Source organism: Calypte anna, chromosome 6 (assembly GCF_003957555.1).
Source record: "Calypte anna isolate BGI_N300 chromosome 6, bCalAnn1_v1.p, whole genome shotgun sequence".
In the NCBI taxonomy this organism is placed as follows: domain Eukaryota; kingdom Metazoa; phylum Chordata; class Aves; order Apodiformes; family Trochilidae; genus Calypte; species Calypte anna.
The window spans coordinates 7,550,054-7,562,626 of record NC_044252.1 but is presented as its reverse complement, the minus strand read 5'-3'; the positions used below and the strand labels follow the sequence as shown (position 1 = coordinate 7,562,626).

The 12,573-nt window shown below is 38.0% G+C and overlaps 1 protein-coding gene across 3 annotated transcripts in view; it reads left to right on the top strand.

Moving 5' to 3' along the window:
• Positions 1-12,573, top strand: part of LDB3 (LIM domain binding 3) — a 117,356-nt gene that overhangs the window by 46,729 nt on the left and 58,054 nt on the right. For all 3 annotated transcript variants that reach the window (XM_030453752.1, XM_030453751.1, XM_030453750.1), the window contains exon 4: positions 2,772-2,847. In XM_030453752.1, the coding sequence (XP_030309612.1) occupies positions 2,772-2,847 (76 nt within the window). The remainder of the gene's footprint in view (positions 1-2,771; positions 2,848-12,573) is intronic.

Below are 12,573 nucleotides of genomic sequence, written 5' to 3'. Positions count from 1 at the left end.
TTTAACTTTGAAAATGTAGAACAAAATGTCTGGAAGTCAAAATGAAATTAATTGCTGCTGATTAAAAACCCAATCTTGATGGAATATTTCAACATCAAATTGTGGTCATTTGTGAAATTCAGACTTTCATCCTCCTCATAGCCCTACCAAACAAGTACAGTCTCTGGGTGTTAAAAATAAAATAATTTTGTAGTTAGTGTATTAAAATGTAAAGCTGGACACACACATTTGCAACAGCACCATTATCCCTCAAAAACCAAACTTGTGTTGCTGGGATTCATATTGCAAAAGAGGGAGGAAAAAAATGTCCTGAGCTTGCAGATGGTTCTCCCTGAGGAGTAATGGCTCTAAGGTAAATACTCACTTTATTCTGTGAGTGCAGACACTTTCATTCCACCAGCTGACTTCAACTCCTCTGCCATTTTCTCTAGTGCAAATGTCTGCTATATCTAGCAAGCCTCATCATTCTCTTTTAAAATATCAAAGCTATAAACATCAGAGCAGTTATGTAGGAACCTCACTGTTTTAAAAGAACATTTTGAAACCTAAAAAGAAATTACACCAACAGAAGGAATCTCCCTCTAAATCTTTGTCTCTTCATAAATCATCACAATCTATTTTCAGCAACTATGTGTTCTGGTCTGCAGCTGAGGTTTTTTAGTCTTCTTTTTGCTGTCTCCCATGATACATGTGAGTCTCATTAATATGATTTAGTGGTTCTCTTTTTAAGCTAAAGTGGTTGGAAGAGGGGTACAGCAGTCATTTCTGAGGGAAAATCAGTTAGTAACTCTTCCAGAGGAAAGTTTCCTCTAGGCAGTTAGTTATTATCTCTTGTTGTTGGAACTTGGAGATAGGTATTTCTCAGATGATTTTATCTTTGGGACTATATTGTGATATAGTCCAACAGTGAGTGGACAATACCATTTTCTAGCCTCTTGTTTTAGGAATACATTGTGTCACTGAATTTCAGAGATTAATTACCTGTTCAACAAAATGAAAGTTCTTGTCTTCTCAAACTTTTGTTTTCTACAAGATATTGTTGTGAGGTAGGCATCCATTACATAATCTTTGTTTTCAGCTCTCAAAGTAGGATCATTTCCATGCCTTCTTTATGGAAATCTTCCAATTCCTGTAAGGATTATTCCTGTTTCCTGGGTGGGGTTTTTTTTTTGTTTATTTCTGCTTATGGAAATGTTTTTTGTGTGAAGATAGGTGTTAGTACAAGGGCTGCTACTGTGGATGAGCACAGTTTTTGTCTAGCTCAGCTTTCTGTCTCTGATAGATGCACCTGGTGAGTATTTCAGAGGTAAGTGCAGCAGAGCCCTCAGGAAGGAAATAATGAACCTAAGACAGAAAGTCTTCCATTTCAAGTTGTGCCATGAAAAATGAGGATCAGTATGGCTATTTAGTTTTACACAATCTAAAGCAGCTGTTGGGGTTTTTGTTGTAAGTATAAATACCTAATCCTTTCTGATAGCTTGCTATTCTCATGGTCTCAATGATGTCTTCTAACACCAACTTTCACCACAGATTTATCAAGTACCCTACAAAAAATGTTTGCCTTTATCTATTTAAGATGTGTTGTCTTTTCAGTTTCACTTAATGTTCAGGAATGTAGCTTTATTTCCCCTTTTCTACCATTCATTATTTTCTAAGCCTCTTTAATGTCTTCCTTTATTCATCTGCTCTCTAAAGCAAACAATTCTGGATGTCTCAGTCATTTCTGCTTTACATGTATGCTTTTGAGTATTTTTACTTCATTTTTGTACCTGTCCTAATTTCTAAAAGTACTTTTTAAAGATGAGAATTTCAGGCATAATCCTGATCTGTAGGTGGGCAATAGGATATTACTTGCAGAATATATTACAGAATATTATTACTCTGATAGGATATCATCCTATCAGAATAGGATATTCTGATTCTTTCTGTTTTTACATTTTCCACTTAATTTTCTCTGGTGATTCCAATTGTACTGGAAGGATTTCAGGGGTGCTGTTCAGAGCAGGTTCTCACTACGCCTCCCACCAATACCTCTTCACTTACCTGAGCATCCATCATTTAGTGTTTATCATTGTGCTTTCCTTGTTATGCTCCAATAGAAGGGCAAGATGTGTGTTTTGAAAGCATTTTAGTGGGGTTGGTTTTGTTTTTTAAAATGAACATTTGTGAAAAGCAGGCATTTGGAGTGCAGTGTGGTTAATTCAGAAGTGATCTGCTCCTTTGGAAACTGAATTGTCTGAAAGTAAGGCCAGGTTTCTTCCCGCAGAGAAGTTTAAATTATGGCAGTTGCTACAGAGTTTTAACTATTAAATAATAATCTTTTAAAGAGCTGATGCTGAGATGCTTCAGTGCTGAAGTTTAGTCTCTGCATTTTCAAACACTTCTTTATCCCTTTTTCCAGAGTGCAGGGCACTCTTTTTCCAGGTTTGGGCAACCTGAATTTATCTAGTTGTGGTTGTCATCTATCTATGAAAATGCAGTTTGTTAGGACGTATGGGAAGAGGGATGATCTCCCAAATCAGTGTCTGCTTCTGTAACTAGTATGTTTTCATCATTCAGAGAAACTATATAAAGCCTTTTCTCACACTTAAATCCTTTGTACATATGGAAGTATAAAAAGCATGATGATCATCATTTGAAAAAGTCTAGGCTGTGCTACTAAGCATGTATGAATTTTGCATTCTGATTTTTGCAATTAACCAGAACTGAAAAATAGGAGTCTGCATTACTAATATTTTTTTTTGTCTTTTTATTTTCTTTTGGGTCTTCAGATCTAAACGTCCCATGCCAGTTTCAACCACAGCACCCAGAATTGACTCTCCCAGGGCTGTAATTCCCCACCAGAAGGTATGTGGCACATTTCTCCTCAGCCAGAGTTAATACCATTATTTTCTGCTGTGGTGAAGGTAAATACCTGCTGCAGGAAATAGCTTTTGCCCACCCCAAATAAGTGAACACTGAACTAATGAACAGTCAGCAAAACTACCACAATGCAGTATATTGGTGATATGTATTTTGCTTATTTCTGATTAGCAACCAAAGCATCCAGCTGTCCTCAGTTGTGCTCTGGTCTAACCTATTCTGAGCAGTTTGTCATCATCTAGGGTGCAAGAGGCTGCCAAAGCTTCTCAAAATACACATTTACTTTTGTAGTTGGAAAAAACCATTAGACTGTGCCTCAGTGTATCCAAATCCTGACTACAACTGAAGAGGCACTGGTCTTGAAAGAGCACATTAGGGCATTTAAAAACTTACATCATACTGCATTATTCTTACAATATTCAAAAGATACAAGAAGAAATAAATTTAAAAAGAGATGAATCAATTTAATGAATAACAGGATGTTGCACAGGAAATGGATGCCTTGTTTTCTGTTGTCAAAGCTCATCATCTTCCTTAAGATAGATGTTCAGATTAGAATAAACAGCATTCATTGACTGTACCTGGCAACTCACCTCCTGTATCTGTGGTGGCACTGAGGATCAAGGATACCTGAAAGAAGGTGTATATCCTTAGGCTCAAGCACAGGGTAGGACATGTGCATTGCTGACACATTTAATTAGACAAATGGAGAGGAGGTAACTTCACCCCTTCTGTAAGTGCCAGTTTTACCCCTAGTGTGTAGTATAAATAAGAAACACAGAAGATCAAAATACACGGGGAACTAGGTGATTTTCTACTGTTTTGGGCAGTTCTGACTTGCACAGATTAATTAATTTTTATAAACACTGTGCTTTACCAATTCAGAGCTCAGAAGGTAACATCATCCCTGTAACTGCTGCAAATATGCTCAAACTAAAAGAAGAGAACACACATGGAGAGAATAATTTGACTCAATTTTATTTTGACAAATTTAAAATTAATGCCTGACATTTATTAGTTGAGACATGAATAATGTTATTTTGCTGAAGATCTTGTACATTTTTGGCAACAGAAGATGCAGTTAAGAATTTATATTGCTCAGAGTTGCTTCTGTGTATATCATGATTTTATAAAAGTTATCATGGAGAAAGTTACTGGAAGAGTCATCAAGAGGTACTGTGAAATTCCTAGAGTAAAAATGATGAATCACTCTTATAGCTAGGCTGGTGTCAGGGTGCATCAGCAAAGTAATAGGGGCAGAAAGGGGAAGAGAGTACTTATTTTCCCTCAAGAACTACACAGAATGCTGTTAGTTTTTAAGGCAGCAAGTAGGCTTGTCTCCAGAGTTTTCACCAGCACAAGACTGACAGCCATGGTTTGGGACTCACAGCAGCACCTGTGCAGGTATGACAAACTTGCCTTTTTCCACTGCAGCTACATAAAAGCTTCTATACAATTAATTTGCATCTCTCTATATTAGGTGCATTTCTTCCCTGGCAAGTGGCTGTAGGTATTGAAAGCTATTTACTACACAAAACATTTTTCTTCCTTAAGTATCTACCCTATAGAAAAGTTAACTCCATGCACTGTAGGGTTTTTTTATAGGTCCTAAAAGTGCCTTTGGCATGAAAGCTATATAGTCACTATACATTTCTGATTTGAACCCTTCAGAGAGAAGGGAAGAAGAATCATAGGACTCAACCCTATTTCTGGAGCATTTTGTCTCTCACTTGAGCCTTCTGTGTGTCAGTGCTTAGGAAAGGTTTATAGGAGCTGTTGGAGGCCACCTGTTCTGAACAGGCTCCAGGGAGTACTTACAGCTGGAAAAGAGATTTACTGAAAGATTTCTGGAGGAAAAAGGGTGGTATGGTGGTAAAAACAGTATCTAGCAGTATTCAGAAAGGTGGTCCTAGGTGTAGGGTCTTTGGGCCATGGGGAAGAGGTAGCAGAAGAGTGCTGGAGGGGAGGTCCCTTTCCAGGGATTTCCAAGAGAAGTGACATTTGTGTCATTAATATACAGCAGCAGACAACAGTAATTTTTAACTGAAGAAAAACTCTTCTCTAAGGCTGGTTTGGAAGGCAGTGAAGGCATTGAACCATTGGGAAAGTCTCAAAATCCCCAGTAAAATGTCTTTACTGATACAAAGTGGTATTTGGATGTTGCTATGAAGTATGTTACAGTAATGTTTAGGATTCTTCACTTGTCTCTTTATTATTTCCAGTTACAGTATCACTGTAGAAATGAAGAATTCCATGACAGATAGGCCGTCACCTCCACATCAGTGCTTGACAGTGTTTAGTTTCTGATGCTTCACATGAAATGAATTTTATTACATTTCAAAAACCAGCAAAGCACTGCAAGGCAGTTAGGACAGTGTTTTCCTCAAACACTGAGAGTTTTTCACATCATTCTCTGAGACAAGGTTAAGGCATGGTGATGTTAGTTAAAAATCTGCATGTGCAAGTTCAGTGTCTACTTTCAACCATAAAACGTCTTGTGCATTATTGCTGATGTGATTGCAACTTCCACTAATTTTCAAGCATGTATTTCTTCTTTGACTGCTATGGTCATGTTTTTTTAGGTTTTAGAAAAATAAACACACTCTTTTATGATGTAAGGAATGTATAAAACCCCCAGAGTTCCTCATGATAGAAATTTTTCTACATTCCAGAAATAACATACATTCTCTCCTTACTTTCTTGAGCTGATCAGTGCTATGGAAAACACATATTTTGGGACCATAAGTGTGGTGTCAACTGAGCTGTAGGACTATTATTGGAAATAAAAGTTTGACTGATTTGAATTTTCATTATTTCCCTATCTGACATTAATCTCAAACTTGAAACTATTTGCATTTAGTTTAGTCACGTGTTTTTTATTTCATTAAAAGATTTAGTCAAGTCTTCTGCACATAACTGGAAGAAAGGGCATAGGTAATGCTGAAAACATTCAAGTAACAAGAAGTGTAGTCCAGGGACTGAGAAACTAAGTCATCATCAGTCAAGGAGTTCCTGCAGCTTTTCAGGGGTCCAAAACACAGGTGAAGATTCACTTCAGTGTCTTTCAAAATGCTCAAGATGAAGCTTTAAGGCTAAGCATAGCTTTAACATCTGTCCCTTTTCATAGAGGTATTAAGACAACCTCTTTAATTTTAATACTGTGACTATGTATTTTTCTGTTTGTGAAACAGTATTGAATACACCTCTGTCAGAGTCCCAGTGAGGGTCTTGTAAAATGGATGATTTGCTTCCAAATTTGGGAACCTATGTGTGGATAAGAGGAAACAGATGAAGAAGTGACTGACTTTGTAAGTCAAGCATACGATGGAAGAACTGGCTGAGCCCAAAACTGGTTGTTAGATGTCTTTGAGCAGTGTCAGCTAGTGCCATGGTGCCTTCAGTTTCTTCTTCTTTCTCCCATTCTGGGAGGTCAAATTCAATAGTACAGCATTAAAATTATTCTCCCAGAAGTGCAAAAGATTAATAAAGATTGCATGGTCATAGCAACAGATAAATAAAATGTGGGCTGTCAAAAGAAGAGGACCTGAAAAACTGGTAGTTTGTCTTCCAATATAAATTTGTCTCTAATTTCTCTGATAAGGAGGAGCATTTGCCTTTCATAGAAATTGCGTATTTATAAAGAAAAAAAATAATCCTATTTCAGAATGGAAATTGAGCTGATTCATATCTTCTTTCTATTCCCAATGTTTGAGGCTTCTATACATTTATCAGTTTCAAGTTCTTTCACTGGCATTACACTGGGAAATTAAGACATTTTCCCCTCGTGGAAAGGCTTGCAGCAGGATCTCAGCAATCCCTTCCCAGGGATTAAGCCCATTGCTCAGTGTCAGAGCCTCCTCTCCTGGTCGGCTGAAGGGTAGCATCTGATTTGCACAGTTTGAAATGTTGCCTTCCCTTTCCAGCCACAGAGACTGAAACAGAATAGGATGAGAGAGATGGGAAACGGGAACATTTACTGTTGGCTGCAGTTCATGTGATGTAATGCTAAAAGCTGTGCTGCTGCTCAGTATTAAAAATCTGACCTTCATATTCCAAAATGGTTTCAGAAATGCTGCATTGATCTGTTTTGGCCATTGAACTGGAGGGAAAAAAATTCTAAAATACACTAGGGAATAAATACTGGGAATAAACTGAATGAGAGATGCTTTGTCAGTCACAAAAGGAAAGAGCTAGATAACCTGATTAACCTGATTATTGGGCAGTAATTTTCTTAGACACTCCCTGTTTCATCCATCCTCCACCCCCCCCCCCCCCCAAGCACATGGAAAACAATTACTTTAAAACTTCCAGAAATATTAACTCAAAATGGAGAATGCTGAGCTGGAACTGCTGGGTTCCTATGAAATCTGGTGTTAAGTTACATGCATGCTGCTGTTCCAGCTAGAGGTTATTTGAGCAATGAAACCAAAATTCCACTCACCGCACAAAGGTGAGGAAAATCAACTGTCATTTTTTTACATTGGTCCTATAATTTTCCCTTTGCTTGCTATTAGTGTCCAGTAACACCAAAACGAAGAAAATTCATTAGGATTAAGGGAGTACATGGCATTTCTCTCACTGGCAGTTGAAACTGATATTTTATAATCAGATTTCCTTGCATGTCCTTTTATTATGGGGTTTAGAAAGGAAATCCACAGATAACTCACACAAAAGCCACAGTTTCCAGGGTAACAAACAATATAACTCTGCCATATCCTTTTTCTTCTCTACTGCCTCTGTATTTTTTAAAAATACTTGCTTTGGCCCTCTGCTAGCATATAAACCTCATTTGCACAAGAGATGGCTTAGTTTATGAACACAGCTTTGTGCATTTGTTCCTCTTTTACCACAGATTTTAGAGAGAATCCTTGTTTTGTTTGTATAATGATACTTGGAAGCTTGCAGTAGGCCACTTAAAGGTTGGGGTTTTTTTCCTGTTTTTTTATATCAGGGTGTATATATATATATATATACACACACAAACACATATATATATATGTATATATCACTGTACATGTGACAATTAAATGTATTTCTTTAAAAAGGCATAGTCTGAAAAATGCTTTCAGGATTATCTATTTCTACAGCCTCAGGCAGCTATTAATGGCATCTAAAATCTCTTCCTGTTTATTACTAAGTAAAATGTTCTCCATTCATTTTATCTGCCTTACATTTTTGATTCAAAACATCTTAAATATATTTAATTTTATGAGTAATTATATCCTTAGACCTTTAGGGGGCTTTTTTTGCAATTAATTTTAGTTAATTAGACCATATTATACTGATTTTTAAATGTACTCTCCCTAAACTTAAGCATGAAATATGGAAAAATTTGAGAGGAGATTATAAAAGATTTATCTTTCTAGTGAACCTTAGTCTCTAAATCAGAAAATGACATTAATGTTAATCAAGACTCGTGAAAGTAGAAAATCAGAGGCCAAATTATTCTCAGGCCTATGTTTCATGCAAGGCCATGGGGGAGATGCATGCAAGGTGTTCAAGATGGCAGCAGAAGCTGCACCAGTCCAAAGGAGGCAAAATGTCACTGCATGCCACCACTTGCTCTGGTACTGGCTTTCACTGGGGGCAGACTGGGGGCTCCATCCCTTCTTCAGGATAATGTCCCTTCCTGTCCCTCTGAGCTGGGCTGCAGCATGTTGCCAGCATGACTGGTGGCCTCTTATCTGTGAGCATCCTGGCACCTAATACCAGGTATGACTGCAGCAGATCTAGGTCTAGGGGGAGAGGTTGAAATGTTCCTTTTCCTGTAGCAAAAGCCAAGGAACCCAAGATGCACTGGAGCCAAGAGCTGATATTATGGCTCTAGAGAAATCTGTTAATTGCTAAGCATTCAAATAGTGTGCTCAGTACCTCAGCTATGGATTTTACTTTTTTTTTAATCCAAAGCAGGTAACTACAGACAATCAAAAGTGAAGAATAAAACAGACTTTGAAACTATATAATTGATTGTTTTAAAACATGCTGATGAGTTCCAGCACTCAGCATGATAGGTTCAAAAGGCAAACATAAAAGAAATGTTAAAATAATCAATATTATAGTCTTGCTATTCATATTGCAGTCACTGAGCCTTTAGAAGTTAATTAAAAAACAGAGTAATGGCATAAAATGCTCCCCTGAAATTGAAGTTTGTATCCTTTTTGATAAAATTGTCCATTCTACATGTAGGCAACCTCCCAATAGCTAAAGAGCTGTGGTCACTACGCACTGCCAGTAGCTGGAAGAGAATGAGGTAATTTAACCCTAAGGATGCTCTGTGTTTTCCACAAACTGCTGAGTGCCCTCCAGTCATAGGCATTTGGGTGGTGTTGCACCAGAATGTGCTTGAAGCAGTGATAGGGTGTTCCAGGCAATATGAACACAAGTTTAATGTAAAAATTCTGCATAACTCAGGTGACAGCTTACTTCCTGCATTGTGTTGCTGAAAAAGCAATGATTTTCTTTTTTGATGTTACTTTTTTATTTTGGTTTCACTCAGCCAATCATATATGAAACTGCAGCCTAGCAGTGCGTTTTTCCAGGATGTGGTTTTAGTAGAATGTTTCTAATTTGAGCACCAACACAGACTTCTATGGGCATAGCTATTGCAGGAAAGATTCCTGTGACTTTGACTAAGGCAATGCATCCTGCCAGCCTAGGGAGGAATATTACCTGGGATGTGGCTGTAGGACCATGCACTCACCACCTATGTGCTCGTGTACACATTCCTTCCAGTGGAAATTAGGCAGAAACAATCAGAATAGAAGCATCCTATCTGTTGAGCAGTGCCTGTTTTTGAGTCCTGTTGGTCTGTCTGCTAACCATGCTGCATGGCCTAATCAGCATGAACCAAAGTCTCTGAGATCAGTGCAAAATGTGGGCTTCAATAACTCACAGTAGATTCATGGAAAGCAGAATGCTGTGGCTTAGAATCACTATGTATTTATAATAATGGCATTGAGTTGTATGCTTCTATAGTGTCTGAAATGATTCTGACCTCAAGACAAGTTTAAGATTTCTTAATTATCCCAGAAATTAATGGACCTTATCTTTTAATAGAAAATTATTGCTATGGGGTTGACTAGTAGCAAATGCTCTTTTAATGTCAAGCTTTATTTGTTGATTTCAACTAAAACTGCCAGTAAAAACTGCCTGAGTATGTTTTGCTTCCCTTACTTTGAAACAATGCATTTCTTTGTTGAAAGTCTTTCCTCAAAGTTTGGATGCTTTGGCCCCAATCCATTTATTGCAAGTTTATCCATATGTTTAGAAAGCAGTAATTGCAGATGTCATTTTTGCATGTGTTCTATGATTGCTCTTTTCTTTTTTTTCTTTTCTTGACCTGCATGTTTGCTGTACAGGAGCCTGCTTGGGAAATCAATGGCAACAGAACAACCTTCAGTCCTCTAACTAACCCAGCGACTGGGCCTGTGGGTAGTGTTTTAGCAACCAATGGAACGTTTTCAGGCTACCTCAACAAGCAAGAGATCAGCTTTTCAAATAGCTCTTCCTACTTAAAGACTACCACAGTTAGATCTTCTCTGTCCTCTCAGTCTGTGACTCCTGACATTTCACCTGCAAAGAGTAACCTAGGTTCAAAGCTAAGCCTGGTCCAGACTGATGGCAATAGTCCTGTACACCAGCTGAGCCCTGCAAGGCAGTATAACAACCCCATTGGCCTTTACTCAGCAGAGACTCTAAGGGAAATGGCTGAGATGCATAAATTAAGTCTCAACCGAAAGGCTTCAGAAGGTGGACTTCCTAGAGGGTAGGTAACATGGTTAAAATATTTAATATTTCACTAAGTCATGAATTTGCTGAAAAATGAATGTAATAATACCTACCCTATTGTGTATCTGTCTGGTTATCATGGTTAAGGTCTGGAACAATTATTAGATTTTCCACTGCCTGCCAAAACATGCACAGTAGCATTACAGAGTAACTCTTGGTCTTTGGTATCTGAATTGCAGTTTGGATTGGCAATAATCACCAGAGCATGAGGAGGAACACTATGACTGAGGTAACTTTGAGCATCTCAGGGTTATGGCATTTAGCAATGTCAACTAATGCACATTGCCTCAGAGAATAAAGTATCACTGTCAGCCGTTATAAAAGTTGCTTTAAGACAGATCTGATCTTTTGTACTTTCCTAAAGAGAAATTGCTTTGACCAGCAAATCTAACATGCTGGTTTACTGAAGAGGCCTTCTACAATCCCTGCCTTAATGTCCTGGCTTTCCTGTGCAAAGCGAGGCAAAACTGCAGCATTTTGAATCCCTAGGTTTGGCCATGATCTGTCTCGCATCCATTAGCATGCTCTTAACTTGTATATAACAAAGGTTGATCTCTAGATACCACCCAGTTAGTTTGATTCCCTGCTGTCAAGGTTTTCATTGTTGCTGTATTGCAGATCAGCTGGTTTCATCAGTAGGATTCTGAAGTGAGGAGCTTGGATGACAATACATGAGAAATACATGAGAATCAGGTTTTCCTGCTTGTTCTGCCTTCATGTATTTATATGCAAACAAATCTCTATTTTGTTTATGTTTATTTGAAATTAAGATTAAATTCTTATTATGACATGGGAAAAAGTATACTTTACACTCAGGGACTTGGCTATATGAGGAAAACTGGAAAATTCAGGCAATCCACTCAGGGTTTGATAAGAAATGCATATTTTCCAGTACTTTATATCACCTTGCAGAAGCTCTTTGCAAGAGTAAAACCAGGGGGTTTTAAGTTTCAGCAAAGGAAGGATATTTCATCTTCATAAAAAAGCATACATCCAAGTTCTAAATAATTCAGTTGGCTTAGGTGATTCATTGTAACTCTCTTGAGCATTTGGCATTAAGACTCCTAATTAATTTATCTGAAAAAATCTTAACCTCCCCTCTCACACTGGATAATTAAGAGAGGCAGTAAGTGTCTAAAATAAAAGAATTTCAGTTGGCAAGCAAGATCAGCAAAATAAACCTCAGAATGCTTCTCTTAATTTACAGTTTCCTTAAGGAAAATTGGTCCTTAACTTATTTCAATGTGAACTTTCCTGGGAGTAAATCTCCCTACCTTTCTCTCCCTATTTTCACAACATCTGCAAGCATGAGGGTGAAGGGGCTGTGTTTTGGGTGGCTCAGCATTCTGGCTATTTCTTTGTTATCAAAATTACCATTACCTTTTTAAGTACATATGTTAGTGAATGCTTGTGGCAGTGCACTGAATTACAAAGCAAGATTCTCCCTTTTTAGTTTGTACAGTTTTAGGAAATTGCTATCTGCCTGTAATATTTTTTCACTGTGAGGGTGACAGAGCCCTGGCACAGGCTGCCCAGGGAAGTTGTGGAGTCTCCTTTTCTGGAGATATTCAAAACCCACCTGGACGTGTTCCTGTGTAACCTCCTCTAGGTGACCCTGCTCTGGCAGGGAGGTTAGACTTCATCTCTCAAGGTACCTTCCAACCCCTAACTTTCTGTGAATATCTGTAGCCCTGATAAACGAATAAGAAAATTTGTGATAAATCCATCTAAATGATGCAGCCTTTATCCTGCAAGCCCCAGGAATACTTTCAAAAGGTGAAAGCACCCAGAGCTATTATGTACTGTTGTCTTTTCAGGTAACTCCTCTGAGAGATAGAGAATTGTACATCTCTGTCATGCAGAGACAATTCTGAGTTCAATAATCCTGTCTTAATCCCACCTGAGTGTTACCCACAAGGTGAG